Source organism: Amborella trichopoda, chromosome 3 (assembly GCF_054954075.1).
Source record: "Amborella trichopoda isolate Santa Cruz 75 chromosome 3, AtrichopodaSantaCruz75HAP2 v2.0, whole genome shotgun sequence".
Taxonomy (NCBI): Eukaryota; Viridiplantae; Streptophyta; class Magnoliopsida; order Amborellales; family Amborellaceae; genus Amborella; species Amborella trichopoda.
The window spans coordinates 52873715-52892275 of NC_142338.1; the positions used below are offsets into that span (position 1 = coordinate 52873715).

An 18561-nucleotide genomic window follows, 5' to 3' on the forward strand; every position below is an offset into this window, starting at 1 on the left:
ATCTTTTTTAGATCTTCAAATTTCATCAACCACATGTTCCAATGAAGTTTCGAGGTGTAGCTTTACTTTTATCATAAAGCCGCAACCTCACACTTGCTACAACAGCCTAGACTTCAGGGAAAAAAGGAGGTCACTTCTAAACCCGATCACAAAATAAACTTTTTTATAAAAACCCTTATTATTGCTCATAAATCTATTTTACCTATAATTATAAAAATTGAAGCTCCAAATAAGATACAAATCTTATACATCTATGGATAGATCTACATAATCACACTGCTCTTAAAGACTCAAGATAGATAGATCTACATAATCACACTGCTCTCAAGACTCAAGATCCTTATTTTTTTCCTCTTCCATAAAATGCAAGGTCGATATAATTAATTTGAAGATTTCTCGACACCAAAACTACAAATTTTAAGGTGCGCCTTTACTTTTTCTACACGACCTAAGCATTATTTCAACCTTTTCCCTAATTAGTTGGGCCTCTACAACCAAACTACGAGAGCAAGAGAAAAATGAACCACTCACGAATCAGTTAAAGAGGATTAGTCCGGAATGAGTTGGCTGAGGGCGGCACACAAGTTGACTTAAAACGCGACACAAGGTCTTTTGGTCCTATCGACTACATACAACACAGAGCGTTCCCTTTACACAAATTAAAATGGAAATATACAGCAGCTGAAGAAGGCTTTTAACCAGGTGACTCTTGGGACTGGCACTGTCAGGAAAGCTCACTACGACTGCTGCTTAAGGAACCACCATCTTTCTTTTTCTAACCTAGAGACTGATCAGACGCTTGTGAAGTGACCCAACTCTTTCAGGCATTGGCTCTCATTATTTACACTTTGTCGTCATGGAACCACCATCTCGTCTCCTTCGGACCCCTCCCGTTTCTACAGTTCTTCACATAACGATCGTTATCCGCAGGGCGTTGCTGTACCCAAAGTTTCCAGAGCCAAAAATAATCATATTAGCATTTGTACATGTCAAAAGTGTGTGAGAGAGCGAAAGAAAGAGAGAGAGAGAGAGAGTTGTGGCGAGACCTTAACAGTTGAGCTTGACAGCATGGATAGAATGCTGATGCAGATGGAGCTAACAGTCATGGCTGGGGACCACGAGTCGTACAAAATATCTGCCCAAATAATAAGAAACACCCAAGGAATCACAAGCTAAGTAAACTACATAGCATATTCATATGTTGTTGAGAAACATGTTCATGTAAAGAGAAATAGGGATACAGATGCAATCTGCATCAAGTTCAAGTCTTACTACAGCAGCAAATACACAAACAACAAAAAGGGATAAAGTGGCATAGCATAGGAGATGGAACATTTGCAATCAAATATCTATGGCCAATTTAAAAAAGAAACCCATCTTCCTGAAGTTGATCTTGACACCTAAAACTCACATAATTTTGATATTTCAAACGTTTGCTTTAATAATGTTGATATCATCTATTAATGAAGCTACAGAGGTTATTTTATTTCTTGATGATTAATTTTCATTCATTGAAAAGAATGCCTATACATGCCAAATATGGGCTGAAAAAAGCGTATGACACCAAAGCAAAACAAAGCAGCTACTATGGGTGAACTACAGTATTACAAGGAATGATTTTGATACTCACTCCCTCAAACCAAAATTGACTCTGTTATAAGTTTCATTTCAAGAATAAGAGAGAAACAATCAAGTCATGGTCCAAATCAACATTCTGATTCCCATCCAGAGTTCCTTTAAACCTAGTTTGTGATTTTTATCACATAAAGCATTAGGCTGTTGAATTGCTTCAATCAGAAGATCCGATATTTGCCTTCATAAGCTGATATCCTGGAGTTTCGGGCACAATGAATTATTACCATTGTAATGTTTATCCAGCCTCACATGCTAAAGGCATCCATAAGGGATTTCAGGAACATCTGAATCGCTACGACTCTAATAGAGATGCAGCGAGGAGTGTAAACCAAGAGCAATGGGTGGGTTTGAGGTTTAATACACTGCGACAAACCTATTATGTCTGTGGTGGGAGCAAAAATGTCATTTTATGAAAAAAAAGGAAAATATGGCTATGGGTGTATTAAACGGTAAATTTTGATATATTCGAAATAAGGAGAACGTTATAGGATATATATGATAATTTCCCTTCAAAATATCCCTAATATTTCTTATTTTACATTCATGTCCTACTTGTAAGAGTATGTCTAGTTTATTAATTCTATATTTTTTAATAAAAATTAGAGCTCAAATTTTATTTCTCATTCTTCTCACTATCACACATTTGCAAAAAAAAGAAGAAGAAATAATTAATTAAAATGACTAAGATATTGGTACAAATTTTAGAGTTATTTTATTTATTTAAAATCTTTATGTTTGTGTTTTTTAAAAGTGTGTGATAGTGAGAAGTATGAATACAATACAAACAAAAGATCATTACGATGATCATTCTTGAAAGGAAAAGTCTTGAAAACACTTTTAAGCGATTTTAAACAGCGTTTCACCCCGCCACAAACATAGCATGATCGTGGCGGTTTATTAAACGGACCCCCAACGGAAGGCGCCATGTTCGTGGCAGTACCGCATGTTTTTTTGACCGGCACGGACATGCTATGTCCATGGCGGTTGTTCTATCAGTGGCTTCCGATTAAATCGGATGGCACCATTCCCATAGGCGTTGCGTAGTGGATTCCTTCTTGAAATTTCTTAATTTATAAGGGAAGGGACAGTGTCACTTACAAATTTCTTCACTCTTATTTTTCCTCCAAATTTCAGAAAAAAATCTACCTTTCTATCTTCCTCCCTAAACGTTCATCCAAAAATCTCTAAAACTTAAAATCTCTTTGATTTGTTCAAAATGCAATGATAGAAGTACCAAAAGAAAAAATCATACAAATCATATCCATCTTCCTTTGAATATATGTGTTTTATTAGAATTCTGATTTAAAAGAAATATATTATGCAGAATAAATAGGAACAAGCAGAAAATGAAAACTCAATTAAACATTATGAAATAGATTTACATCATACTTATTGCTATAAAAAATAGGAACTTTTCATAGTGTCTCTAACTGGCCAACAAAAGCATAAGAAAAAAATAAAATGAAATGGATGGATAGAAAATTAAACAACTAAATACTGAAAGACTAAAAAGTGAAAAAAAAAAACATTACATTTTTTATAAACAAAACATCACATTCCTTTTTAATTAATAAATTTTATTTTTCAGCAAATCTCTCAGCAGGAGCATCGTACATCTCTCTCTCTCTCTCTCTCTCTCTCACACACACACACACACACACACACATTCATTATCAATAATCCCTAATATCTACTTAAAATTATTTGTGGTTTGTCATCTAAATCCAATGAAGAAGTTGACAAGAAAAAAATGTATCTATCACCCCTTAAAAATATCTTTCGTGTTTTATCCAAATCCCATTTTTTAAGAAATAATCCATTGTGGAGAAGAAATAAGAGTGAATGTCAACGTACATGGCTCATCCATAATGAAGAAAATTTAAGAAAGGCATCATAAATGTTAGATATTCCTACCCTACCAAAATAGGAATTCCACAATAGAATTTACCTAATCCAAAAAATATAAAATATTTAGCTATAAAATTAAACAGCTATTTAACTAATATTGGATGACCTAAAAATAAAATAAGATTTAGATTGAAAATTCCACTTAAACCCAATATTATAAAAATTAATTTGCACTTAATTTGTCAGTTGGAATATCATGTATGCACATGCCATAGCTACTTGAATACAATAATGAGTAATCCAAAAACATATATAGAACAACCACTAATCCAAGTTTTCTGAATATATTATTTTAAACAGCAACTAAGTGACATGTTCTAGGCACAATAAATCAAAGCGCATCCCAAGGAGTAAAAAGACACGTAATTAATGGTATAGAAGGCTAGAAAGCGTTAATCATAGCCTTCGTTTTTGCTGCTTTGACAAGTTCGTTCATCTATGTTGATCTTGTTAAACGCTATATCTGTAGGTAGACATAGCGCCCACTCTTCATGGCACAATTGAGCATATAAACAGGATTTCACATTATAATTAAAAAAAAGAACCATTACCATCGATACAGGATTTTCAACCATGATCAATTGACCAACACCTCTACTTAAGCATAGTCATGAAAATTTTGCCCAACTTTAGAGGAGGTTGCATTGCAGTAATCCAATAATCTTTGCCAATTTATTATTGGCACGGCCCGACTTCTACTGAACTATTTGAAATGTAGTAAAAGCAAACCCGACAACTAACATCTCCCATTCTGGCCTAGGACTAGGAATCCAGGAGGCCAGCAATCAGCAGTTCACAAAATGCAGTAGATGACTACACAGTATTTCAGAATCACATGGAGATCAGACGGAATAGTAACTGGAACCAGAAACATTATAAAGTTTTATTTTGTGAACAATAATTACCAAAGAAACAAATATAATGTTGAGCTGAACATCATTTATCGACAACCATTCACAAAATCCATTAGATGATTGCAAAGGATAACAGAACCAGTTGGAGATTAGATGGGGAATAGTGACAGAAATGAGAGAAATATTATGAAATTTAATTTTGTAAACATTATGACAGGTAAATTTCAGTACAACTATGAATAAGTTGGGAATTTGGGAGTCTTAATCCCCGCAGGTGCCTTTCCTTTTGCTTCTATCTCTCCTAGTCAAACAAATTTCCAGAAAAGAACGATGAAAAAATATCCATCGTTAAGTCCATCAGCCTGAACATTATTAGGCTTGGAAATAAAACACCATCAAGTGAGATAGGGCAAAGAGAAATGGGGAACTAGTCTTTCACATGAATGTACTTTAACGAATACAGTACCTGATACTACTATTGGTGCTTGATTTTCATAACAAATCTGGTATAGGGATATGTTTAACACTAGTTCTAATCAAGCTCAAGTTAGAAGAGAGAAATTACAAAGCAGAAATATAACCAGAAATTTACAAAAACTACTGACTGCCATAATAGAACTTTAGAATTGCAGAGAAAGGAAAGTATCAGAATTTCGTATGGTTTCTTTAACTTTTTTTCTTTATTGATAATAAAAACTAAAAGTTAGTAATTCTCTTAGGTGCATAGTTGATAATTACTATCGGGTATAATTTCTGTAGCAAAATATCTGGAAGCGTAGTTATTACGAGATAGTTCTAGTGAGAACATGCATTACGCCCACTACTGAACTACAAGTCCCCTTATCCTCTACCATAAATACTTCTAATAAATAATCCTGATATTTTGATAAATAACACCATTTCTGATAAATATTTTTGATACCTCTGGTACCAGAGTTATTCTTAGTTGGAGCACCTTGGCCTAAATCAAGAGGGGGATTGAATCATAGAACCAGACGTAATATTACAATAAAATTCTACTCATGCCAGAAGAATACCAATACTGCAATTAAAAATATTCATGGAAAAATAATATCACAATGAAAGTTCGAAACATTCAATTTTTAATTGCAATAATAGTATTTAATTCTGAGCAGGGAAACTTCATTTTAGCATAATTATCGCCATACCTTTGCCTACTATAGTACATTTGTCCTGTTTACTGGCTTACAAGCATATGATATTTTTGCGGTTCATCTAATTTTTCCATGCTGTAATTTTTTTTTATGTTTACTGGTTTAGATCTTACGAAGTTTCTGAGGTGAATGGTTACGGTTTTAATTGTTGGTCTTTTGCAATCATACTTAAAATTGACTCCTAGTATTTTTTTGTTTTTGGACAAGGTAGGAATCTATATTCATCACACTCCCATAGGTGCCTTTGCTTGTGTCCTTTACAGACTCCAGTCATACATATCTTTTAAGAAAGAACAATAAAAAGGGATCCACCTCCGGCCCAAATTAAATGTTTATCACTTGTGAAATAACGCACCATAAGTTGAGATGGTTTGATGAAAACAGTGCTTGATCCTACCACTGGCACCTGATTCTCACATCAGATTTGATACAACGTACAATGATATGTTCAACAATAGTTATAATCAAGCTCTTTTAAGTCAATGGAAGTAATTAAGAAGCAGACAAAAATATATAAACCAGGAATTTACAAAATCTGCTGAGTATCATGATGAAATAACAAACTTTTGGGATTGCTAAGAAAGAAAATATCAAATTTTACATGGTTTCATGATATAAATTATCTTTTTTATTTACCCATATCAAAAGGAAAATACAAGTTGGTAATTGTCTTGGGAGCATAGTTGGTTAGAGTAATGATTTCTATAACAAAACCAATGGAAATGTACTGAACTAAGACACAGTTCTAATGAGAACTTGAATCATGCGCACTAAGAAACCACAAGTCCCCTAATCTTCAGCTATAAAGATATCTGGCAAATTCATGAAGATTTAATGGTATATAACACCTACTCTGGCAAATAACACCTATCATGTGATTGGAGACCATGTAAACGTAAAGTTAGTACTTTGGAGAGATGCTCAATTTTTTTAGTAATAATAGGAGCATAAATAGGAATTAATTAAGATTGATGGCCAAGAAGTAACTAAAGAGATTATTTTCAATATATTGTATCGATAAACTGTGAGAAAGGAGAGATTGAGGAAGATGTTGCTCATAGAATAAGAGTTGGGTGGACGAAGTGGAGATGTGCTTCTGGAATCTTATGCGATCCTCGTATACTAATGAAACTGAAGGGGAACTTCTACAGGACGGTTGTAAAACCAATCATGCTTTATGGGACGAAATTTTGGGCGGTCAAAAAACAATTTATCCATAGAATGAGCGTAGCTGCGATGAGGATGTTGAGATGGATAAGTAGCAAGACAACGAAGGGATAGAATTATAAAGGAATATATTTCAGGGAACTTAAGGGGAACCCCAATAGACAGTAAAATGAGGAAAAGTCGACTTATGTGGTCTTGTCATGTGCAGTGTTGACCTAAAAGTGCACCGGATAAGAGGGGTAACTTGGTTCAAGTGGAAACTCTAAAAAGGTAAAGGTAAGGCCCCAAAGGGCATGGATAGAAGTAGTGAGAAAGTATATGATGATTTGCAGGTTTGACCAAGGGTATGGCCCTTGATAAAGGGAAATGACGGAACATATTATTGCTTATGTGTTCCACAAATCAAACCAATCATTGAAGGTGCAGATTATCATAGATGAAAACAAAAGAAATGTGCTTAAGTACCCACATGACTAAAATTTGTAAGATGAAAGGAGCGTAACACTTAGGTCTATCCACTGTTTCAAAAAGCAAACCGCCCAACGCTTAGGAGGCCGCCTGGGTGGATATCCCCGGGCGCCTACCTGAACCCGCCTAGGCAGCCGCCCAAGGCCTACGCCCCACCCAGGGGCAAAAATGCGGCTCCTTGAAGGTATTTTTTAGTCTTTTTTTTAATACTAAATGGGTAAAATTGTGGGTTTTAGGTTCATTTGAAACCCAAAACCCATTAGAGGCTATTTTAGAGAGAGAAAACCCAAAAAAAACTATTTTTCTATTGGGCCGCCTAGGTTCTGGGCGCCCTCCTAAGTGCTGGGCGGCTTAGACCCCCCCGACCGCCTAGGTGCCGCCTAGCGCTTTTTGAAACACTGGGTCTGTATTACAAAACCTTAGATCATATTATTGCTTATGCAAGCTAGAGGAGGTCTAATTCCATTATTATCGAGCTAGGAGAGGATTTTGGCCATTTCCTTTCAATTTCATACAGTTTCAAAGCATTGAAAATCTAAAGTTTGAGGGTCAAAGCACATACTAGTAGTGCATTTTCTTGCATGTCTATTTGCGTTTGTCTAAGATCAATATCTGAACTATCAAACTTCCCTATATACCTCCACTTCGTCACTCTCCAGGCCTTGTCAATTCGGTACTGTTTTTCCTAATAAATTTTCTTTGTTGTGAAAATATTTTCTCAAACCTTAGGAGTCTTTGAGCATCCTTTCCCTTATTGTTTACATGAATTAAGCACAGAAACTTATGCCGAGATAACATTTTCATGTCAAATCAATCAGTCACATCTCTATACACGTACAAATATAAATACATATTAATCAATTTGTGTCTATATATTTGCATACATGCAAAAGAATGTTTTTGCATGTATCTAGTTATGCATGATTCAATGACACATGTACTCCAGTTCAAATTTAGGACTCTTTTACGAGTGCCAAGGTGAGATCCATAATTGTTTTGAAACCAACCTTTTAAGTCGCATGCATTAAATTTTTTGCATTAATAGGAACAATATGAGTAGGGCGGCACATATCTGTTGAGTATGCCCAAAACTCTTGCCTCAACATATTGCTGCAATCTGATGATTAAGCGGGACTCAAGACCCTAGCTTTTTGTTGCTTCAGAAATTATATGACATTTCTCTATCAGTTTAAACACAAGTAGCCCTCTCTTGACAAATTTCACGAATTATACCTCTATGTCGGTATTAAAAATGGACACTTCATATACCTCATTTTAGATTGTCTTCCATCATGAAATGTTTCCCACATGCAAAAGATGGGAAGTTTCCACCACTAATACTTTAAGACTAAGATGGCATGTTGTTTAAGGATCAAGACTAAGACTCAATGAACGAAAACTAGGTTAAAGAAGTGCTCATATGGAAGTCTGTCAGCACTCGTAGAATTAACATGTCTTTTGGGGTTAGTTCATCACAACGAATAGAACTGGGGACGTAGTGTCACAAATGTCACTGCCTTAAGCAAACTTGCCCAAGCCCGTATTCCAATATACAGTTAGTATTACATTTTTTATCATTTGATAGTTAACATTTTATTGATCAGAGAAAAGAGTTTATATAAAGCACTAACCTTATGTTGTAGAAGATAGGTTAACCTCAAAAACAAACCGAAAGGTTGTTTTGACACCAGAAAACCCTCCAACATCTCAACCTCGAGATGTATGAATGTGAGAAGAAAAAAAAAAAGATTTCAAGTCGACACGTCCTAAAAAAACAGTGCATCTTGTAACATATTATCTGGACGGTCCATTTTTAAAGATTTTTAAGTGCTTATAGATTTGCTCGATCTGTACAATTTTTTAAGCTTCAAATTTCGACGAAAATAGATCATAAAGCCCTCATAAGGATTTCTGAAACCACAATTGCATCTTCTGACAAGGTTTGGAAGTGTGCCTTTTTTTACACCCTTGATCAAAAGATCGGCTATTCTCACAAAGAAACAAAGGAGTACCTATTTTACCTAGACAAGAAAGAAAGGGAACAAAAAGGATAAACTATAGCTCCTGTGGCACACCAGTTTTTATGTTCCCTTGTATGTGAATTACTTTGAGCCTAAATCAATATAATATGGAACATATAACATGCACAACTGTATTTGTACTATCAAATGCAAGCTGAGATTCCACATATCGATTAGGAATACATGATCGGTCTTGGCTATTCTTTATGTTTCCAGGCTGTTGCCCAGGTTGACTTTTAGAGACCATAGTGGCACATATATCCCAAGAGGTCAAGACCTTAAGGTCTCTCGATTTGAGGCCATAGCTAGTGTCCTTGGGCTTCAGCTTTGTGGTAGACATATCAATTGGGTGAAAGTGGTCAAGGGTTGCAACCTTTGAAGTTTGTCACAAACAAAAGTGAAACCAGCAACCCCAGCCTTCTTTTGTTTACGCGGAATAGCCAATGTCCAAGTAGAAAAGACGTGATATGCCATGGTGCAGACTTCCTGGCCTCCTAAGTTATCAAAAACTTAACAAATTGCAACCATAAATAACTAACTCATCCTATTAGGATTTCTAACACTACTGATTTTCATTTGCGGAAAAAGACCTATACCCCTCCCTGCGTAACTGTGGCCCCAAAGAGACCCTCGAGTCCATGGCAAACCAATGGACCACCTCCAAGTCAAAAAATGGGATGCTTAACCCCCCCCCTCTTTGCTTTTTTTCACTGTAGAAATTATAGAATTACCCCTTTTTTACGAATTCCCCATCGTCCTGACCCAAAAATCTATCTTCCTTATCCCGTGACACTCATCTCCCTCTCTTTCAACCTCCCTCGAAGCCCCACTCTCACTCTCTTACTTCACCTTGTCAAGTGTGAACCCCATTTTTTCTCTCCCTCCTAAAACCCCACTTTCTCTATTCCTCACCTGTAAACCCCTCTATCGAACATATGTAGAATTATCTCCCCTTCTTTCTCCCTTGACAGTTCCTTTCTCTCCTTTCTCTCTCTAAAGAGAGAAAGAGAAACATTTTAAAATAAAAGGTGGTGACATAAGAAAGGAATGGGGAATAATGCTAGAGAGAGAAACTGTGGGAAAACTTTGGTTAGCAGATTTGGTAAAGAAACTTGGAGAACGAAAGTGCAGCAAAAACTTTACAAAACCAAGAAAATGCTAGGAAAGCTAAAAAGATAAAGAAACGAAAACTAATAAATTATTTGACAAATTGGAACCTGGATGGCTGGAAAGCTTTGGTTTTTTCCAGAAAACTCTCTCTCTCCTTTTGCTTAAAGCTGCCTCAAGACCCACTGACCTTATGTCTTTTGGGTCTTCGTTTAATGGCTTTGGGAGTTTATCAGTAAATTCGAGGAAATTCAGGTGAGATGATCTTCCTTTGAGGCAAAAAATAGCTGCAACAAGAGCAGAGGCCACCATTTGTGGCATTTCAAAACTTCCAAGCCATATCTTTAATTTCTTTCCTGGTTCTCTGATCTCCGATACCCACCTTTCCCCCCACTTTCTTCAGCAAACTGTCCTTTAATATCCACATCCTTCTTTGTAACTTCTCATGAGACTTGGGTTTTCCTCTGTGCAACTTCTTTGGGCAAGATTTTAAGAATTGAGTTCTCATTTATGTTTTTGGGGACATTTTGACTAGTTTCAGAGTTGAAGAAATCCGTGTAGGGAACTGTTGAGTTTTAGGTAAAAGATATCAAACAGAACTGCTCTGCCAGAAGGATCAGAGAGAACCAAACTTTTTATTGTGAAAATGAGCTTTCAATCCCTCAAAGAACCCAGTTTTAATGATGACAAGAGAACCCGACATTTAGAATGAGAAAATGAGCTTCTGATCCCTCCAAGGGCCAGTTTATGATGAAAGAAGAACCCAAAGGCAAGTTTTTGTGATGAGAAGGGAACTCAAAACGCAAGGCAGACATGAAGAGAAGTTAGAAGTTGGTTTAAGAAAATATAAGAGAAAAGCAAAAAAAAAGAAGAAAGAAACAAGTTTCAGAGCCAAAAAGTAAGCAGAAAGGCAACTCTAGAGAGAGAAAATAACCAACACGAACAGGTTTAGAGAAAGGTTCATGGGTGAGGAAGAGAGAGTTGGAGTTTTTAGGAGAGGAGAGAGAGACGTTCACACTTCATAGGGTAAAAGGAAGAGAGACAAAGGGGGATTTCAGGCTGTGAGAGGTGGGTTCACGGGGGAGGAGAGAGAGAGAGAGAGAGAGAGAGAGAGAGAGCGAGCTTTTTAAGGGTGTGGATAACAGGGGAATTATTTAAAGGGGTAAATTTTGTGATTTGGACTGGGGAAGAATAGAGGGGGTTTAAAGTACAACTTTTATAATTTCAAGGGAGTCCATGGGCTTTTCATGGACCCGGGGGTTCATTTGGGATAACAATTACACAAGACAGAGTACTGGTCGCTTTCACTTTTTTTTTTCTTTTTAAGTGCAACTGGGACAAGAAGCCATGCAATCAACTTGTCAATAATATAAAGACTTCACCAGTACCATAGATGAAACTATGCACAAGCCCATGGACTCCAGCCTACAGTTCAACAGTTAGTTATTCCATCTTTGCAACAACAGAAACTGCTAGAACAGCTCATTCGCATCAGCCACCATAGTACAAGCAACAAATCGATTTACCGAAGAATAATAATAGCAACTTTGCAAACATCTTCATGATATGTCCATCTCAAGTATTGCTAACTCTCCTTTCACAATTGCTGAGAACACAAGCCCACCCTTTTACTTAATCGTATCTTTCTGTCCTCCATAAGGGCAACTGCTCTCTTTTCACAAAATCATGATAAACCATATCGTCTTTACTTCTTCTCATCTTCATAATTTCACAATTATATGACATCCAGACTTTGTCCAAATAATGTCAAACCAAATTTTGCAGTCCTTTTTCTTTCTGATTATTAAGTGTGACAAACTTTTGTTGCAGTAAGGATGTACAGGTATAGGATGAATGGTATCTCCTGAGCTAACACTGCAGTTGTGATTCTCAAGGCCAAAAGAATTAACAAATTTTGGTTCAGCTAGAGTTTTAGTCGATGGTCAACATGGAGGATCTGAGTGACTTGCAGTCCTAGGTTTCCTCATCCTCAAAATCACTCTGCTTGAGACCTTTCAAAGTCTATTAAGTGTTATCCAGCTTTTTCGAGCCAGGTTACTTGGGCATCAATGTGTGCAAGAGCAATGTAAAGCCAAATGATTTGCATAAAATAATACATGATTCATATGGGGAACTGCATATTTTCAGGATATCACATTTGCTAAATATACCAAACTTTGCCCCTAATAATGGGAGATTGGGAATGCAGAAGTATTTACTTAGGGGATAGTAACCAACAGGGTAAACTCAAACACCACCACCACCACCAAACATCCCAGATATGCTTCTGTACCATGGCGATCACCTCAAAACACTCTGGACCACATGGACAATCATGCTTATAAGGAAACTCATATCCCAAATTTCGCAACACTCCTTGCATTCTGTTTCATGTACCTATTCCCAAATTTGTGAAAAGATCTATCTGGGAATGATGGTTCATCAATGCATCTCCCAATGTTCTCATATTTGATTCAGGATCTCTTTAGTTTTCAACCTCTTCTAGAAGATATTTGATGTTTTTTTAGATATGAAAAGTTAAAACAATGAAAATATCTTTTGATTGATAAATATGTTTTGAATAATAATTGGATAGTAATAAACAATTTTCCAAAGATAATTGGAATCATCCACATATGCAATTCAATCAATTATCATTCATATCTGTCTCTATCATTCACGAACCACTTAAACTTCCATTTACAGTTCCATCATGTAACCATTTGCATCTCAATCCATAACCTTTTATTTAAACATAGTCATAACTGTTCTTAGAATCAAAGAGGTTTCTTAGATCAGGTCCAACTTCTTTAGAGAAGGCAATCTCTAGTTTCATTGTGATGAGCCCTGATTCACATGAAGCCTTCACAGCCAAAAATCAATAAAGACAACTCAAATAGACACAAGAAAAAACCCCATTGGCTAGACTGCCATCATCAAGCCAGAAAAGAGGTCACATTGAGTTGAAAGCAGTTAATAGGAACTTTAAAACTGAGTTACTCCTTCCAAAGGCAAGAGATTTTTTTCTGAATGGTGCCAAAGGTAAGGGATATTGCACATTATGGATTATATCCTGTAACGAGAAACACAGTTTAAAAATAGTAACCTATTAAGTAAGAAGCAACAGTTACAATCATATATTCAAAGTGAACACTGCAAAAACACGAAAGGCAACTTCCAGTTTAGAAACACAAGTTGCTAATTACCATAAAAGGTAGGCAGCAACGAAATGAATCTAGACTCTAAGAACAAGGAATGCACATCACATGCCCGGACAGAAAATTATGCATAGAAAAAACTCATCAACTTTTCAGCAGACAAAAACAGAACATCATGTTTTCCTCAATTCAAACAGTGAAAGCATGTAATAAACATGTAAACTTTAGACTTAGAATGTAATGTAGGATACCAAAAAAATTCCGTAGTCCTCAAAAATCATATGATCACCAAGAACACAGAATCACCTTAAAGGCCATGCCCAGATGTGATCCATAGAGGATTGCTATGATGTCTTAGAAAATATGATCGCAATGTTCTAAAACAACTAAGCAGATATTCTTATCATCCATCCAATTCACATGCAATATTAACACACAAATGCTAACTAAAAATTGAATACAGTTATGCACATCACCAGACAAAAAAACAATTATTACACAAATCAAAAGAAAAAAAATTACCTAAGCAGATGTGGCCATTGCTGTAGATGTGAGGATGCATAGGAGCAGGATTGAGAAAAATAACCTGCCATGAAACAAAACAAAATCAATAAAAATAATACATAATGCAATTATTGTCAAAAAAACAATACATAATGCAATTACTAGACAGGGAAACTATCAAGATTACAAATAGCATTGCAAAAAAAATAATGTAAAAACTTAAAATTCTGAAGGTTATTAATTGCCTGAGGAGCCTCCATTGGATAATGCTCAGGAAAATCAACTTGAAGTTGAAAAGTTTCGTTCGCATAGAGAGTTCCTGGTGCGCCATGAACTTCAATAACCCACCTTTAAAGACAAATACCAAAAACAGTTAAATTAAAGGTAAAAACATATAATTTTTTTGTAACTGAAAACCCTGAAAAATCAGAAAAATATTTTAAAAGAAAAAAGAAAAAAGAAAACAAGAACCTCTGTAGATTATCAGTGACTTTGTGCTTGAATCCAGCAGGTGGATTGACTTGCCATTCCACGAGCTCTTTCTGGAGTCTATTGCATGCGATCTTACTCAGGGCCTGTATAAAAGTAAAAACACCAAAAAAGAAAGCAAGACCATTAGATTTCAGAAGAGATGAGAGAAAAGTCACGAGAACTGAATTCTAAAGCGAAGCTATGAGAAATCAGAGAAAGAGAAGAGAGAGAGGAGAGAGAAAGAGAGAGAACCTTGCGAGATGCAGAGGCGCTCATGCTTGAGAAGGGGAAGAGAGAGGAAGGGAAAGAGAGAGAGAGAGAGAGAGAGAGAGAGAGAGAGAGATATTGTGGGGAAACAAAGTGGAAGGAAGACTGCCATATTTCCCCTCTATATTAATTCTGGCGAGAACCTCGAATACACCCAGCTTTTGTAAATATGACCAAAATACCCTCCGTCACCATCTCGGTTTTCCATTTACGCTTCTCCTTGCTATGAGCAGGTTATTCGATTATTTATATAAAAGAAAATGTAAATAATAAATGAAAGAAAATATTTTGATGGGCCTGCAGCCTATCAAATAAGTAACAAAACCCACTGCGATCTCTCGTAAGAAAACTTTAAAATCAGTCGTATCTACCTTAGACCATTGAAAAATTAAGATTTCAAGCTCTAAAAATATTATACATTAGAGACCACATTGCCTAGACCATCTATTTTTAATTGTTTATAAATCAGTAAGATCTATATTATTTTTTGAATTATAAATTTCATAACCAATGGTAAAAATTGATTTTAGAGCCATTACGGAGTTATTCCTTACTCAAAATATATTTCAGATGAAGTTTCAAGGTGGGGCTTTATTTAGTTGGGAAATTATTACAAATATACATTAATTTTCGCCTATTTAAAAGAGAAAAAAAAAAACCCAACTTTCATAAAGTTCATCAATACTCTTTTTCTTCAATTTTGGTTATTTTGTGAACAAAATAACATTCACGGTAAATAAAACTTGAATTGATATCATTTTAGCTACCGTATGGATATACGTTAGGTACATATCAATATAGATATCTATATGGACAAATATATGTTGAGGTTATTGGTGTTCATAGCTCTTGATTATTATGAGAAGATTTGATATTTATATGTATTTATCCGCTAGTAACATTAAGAATAAATACCATAAGTTATGGATTGGTGTTCATATCTCTTGATTATGATAATATTTATTTTATTTTATTTTTTTGACAAACGAGTTTATTTGATGTGTTTATCCGCCCTTAACAATTAAGGATAAATAGTTTTGGATAAACACCATTTGTGGATATCTATATGTAGAGATGATAGATACCACCTAAATACCGTTTTATGTTGTAGCTAAAATGTTGTATAATATAGTTTAGGTTTTACGGTGTTTAAAGTATCGTAATATCAATTCAAGTTATTGTGGTAGTCGTAATTATGTGAAGGTTATTTTGGTCACAAAACAACCAAAATTGAAAGAAAAAAAGGTGTGAACGAGGTCTATGAAAGTTGGATTGTTTTTAATAGACGAAAATTAAAGTATATTTGTAATAATTTCCATATTTTTTTTTATAAGTTCTAGGCATTCAAGAAAGGAAAAAGTTTATATAAGGTTGTAACCATAAAATGTAGAATTATAGATGCACCTCAAAAATCCATAATAAAAGGTTGTTTTAATGTTGAAAAACCTTCCAACTGATCATCTCGACATTGAGAAGTATGAATATGAAAAGAAAAAAAAAAATTTAAATCCCAAAAATAGTGCAACTTGCAACATATTATCTAAACCATCTATTTTTAAGATTTTCATATGTTTATAGATATATTTGATTTTAACCAATTTTGGTATCTAAAATTTTATAATTAAATATAAAAATAGATTTTTAGATAATCCTAAGAATTTTTTATATCAAAATTACATGTTATGGTAAAATTTGAAAGTGTGCCTTAATTGGATTGTTTAAAGTTGCAACCTTATAAAAACCACTCCCTTCAAAAAACTGCATCCATAAAGAAATTAGGGGAAGTCTACTATTATTCTAAGGATAATGGACTTTAAAAGTGTAAGGTTAATAATGCTATTAATATGATTAATACGTGGTCATCACCATTAAAACAATCGATGGGAGTGTGAGAAGATGCAGTGGTCCAAACCAAAAACGTGACTCACATTGTAGGTCCCGTTCTCCATCACCGCCTACCTCATTGATTGGTTGGTTGACTTCATATTTTATGGTCATGAGATTGTACTCTAATTTAGTGGTGCACATAGGAGTCAAGTGTTTGAACTGGGAAATTTGCCACGAAAAAGCCCAACAAGCTAACTTAGCTTTTAATTTTTTTGTATAAGGGTCATAATACTTTTTTTTTTCTTTTTCTTTTATTTTTTATGAGGCTGCTATCAGCAAAGTCCTTAAAGATCATCATGGTCCATGGAAATAGTGGAAGGTGGTGGAGATGGACTCTGTCCACAATTGTGGTCATGGGAAATTCTAATAAGCCCTACTCTCCCTCCATCATTTATGAGAACCACCAAGATTGTTTCAATCCCCTCTAGGGGACTATGGGTTTTTCAATGATCCTCACTACTAACATACCTGCTTACTAAATTAATGAAGGAAAATTGTTTCACGTTACCTAAAGTGTATTGTCCATAAATAAGATATTTGCTGTGCATAAAAAAAAATTAAAAAATTTATATTTCTAATTATAAAAGTTTATTTTTATTTTCATATTTTTGATCATCTTAGCCTAGATGATGGATCTAAAAAAAAAAAATAGAAAAAAAAATCATCTAAGAAATTTTTTAGTAGGGAGATGCATATGAGTTGGCCGACTCATAGAAAACCCATCAATTTTAGTAGGTGCGCTCTACTGTGACTGTTTAGAGCCTCGGCTCTATACAAACCTCACCCTGTAACGAATGCCGTGCAGCCGACAGAAAAACTGATAAGGGGCATTTTAGTCATTATTATTATTTTCTCTCTCTATCTCTAACCTGAAAAAATGGTCAAGGGGTGTGATTTTGCCGTGATCCCTTTCCTCGGGCCTTGCAAAGCCCGTGGGGTAGAGTATTCCGGCATCACCCCTTTGCCTTTATTCATCACAACCGCCCTTTGTTGGTTCTCTCTTATCCTTCTTCCTTCCATCATTGAACTGGGGGGATAGGGATCACTTCTCTCTTGCCCTCATCTGGGATCTCTTTCTTTTTCAATTATTTTTCCTAGTAAATCATTGAAGTCTCTTTTGTGGTCCTCCCTGTTTGACTTCCACCCTTATTCCCCACTATGCATGAACACTTTACATGAAATGGAAGGGCGGTGTGTACCAAAAGCATATAGAATGAGATTCTTGATGAATTTTTAGGGTTTCTATTGGGCCTTACCCATGGACACCCGTGTTTATGGTTTTTTGTGCAGGTTGTGTCACGACACTTGTGTTTGATATTTTGAAAAGTTAGAAATCTGTATTAACCTTTATTGTTGAGATTTCACTGTAAAAGTACTCTAATATAACCTTATAGCCCTAGCGCCCCCCTTTATCTAGAGGAAAAAGCTTACATAAGGGCAAGGTCCCAAAGAACTAAATTAAGGAGCACTTCAAAAATCCAATAGAAAATGTTATTTTGATACCCAAAAATCCTCAAATAAGTCATCTCGACCTCAAGATGTATGGCTTTGAGAAAAAATAGGTTCCAAGTCTTAGAAATTGTCTATCTTGTAATGTATTTTTAACCTGTCAATTTTTTAGATTTTTCAAGTGTTCAGAGATACACTCAATATACACTATATTCTTGAAGCTTCAAACTTTATAGTTAGTTATGAAAATAAAGTTTCAAGCCAACACAAATATTTCCGAAAAACATGCTCCAATACTATTCAAAGGCGCGCCTTATTTTAATTGTTTCGGGCCTCAGCCCCATACATTTCTTTACGATAGCAGTCCTTGCGTGAATATATATCCACAAATAGGATTGAAGGGGAGAGTAGTGAGCTCTTTTTTGTTATGATGTTGGATACTTGAGGGACGAGATAGCATGTCTTCATCTTGTTTGTCTCTAAATTATCT

At 35.3% G+C, this 18561-nt stretch overlaps 1 protein-coding gene across 2 annotated transcripts; it reads right to left on the reverse strand.

Annotated features, from left to right (window-relative positions):
- Positions 1–515: 515 nt before the first annotated feature.
- On the reverse strand, positions 516–14799 carry LOC18429279 (putative ubiquitin-conjugating enzyme E2 16). Of its 2 annotated transcripts, XM_011623237.3 has the most exons (6): positions 14721–14799; positions 14469–14572; positions 14243–14345; positions 14016–14079; positions 1047–1135; positions 516–937 (listed from the first exon to the last, which is right to left on the reverse strand). In XM_011623237.3, the coding sequence occupies exons 1-6, from the start codon at positions 14742–14744 to the stop codon at positions 842–844; spliced, it is 480 nt and encodes a 159-aa protein (XP_011621539.1). In that variant the 5' UTR covers positions 14745–14799; the 3' UTR covers positions 516–841. The 2 variants fall into 2 exon arrangements, with proteins under 2 accessions (XP_011621539.1, XP_088717408.1); XM_088861282.1 differs by lacking the exons at positions 516–937; positions 1047–1135 and adding an exon at positions 5854–5978.
- Positions 14800–18561: the final 3762 nt, after the last annotated feature.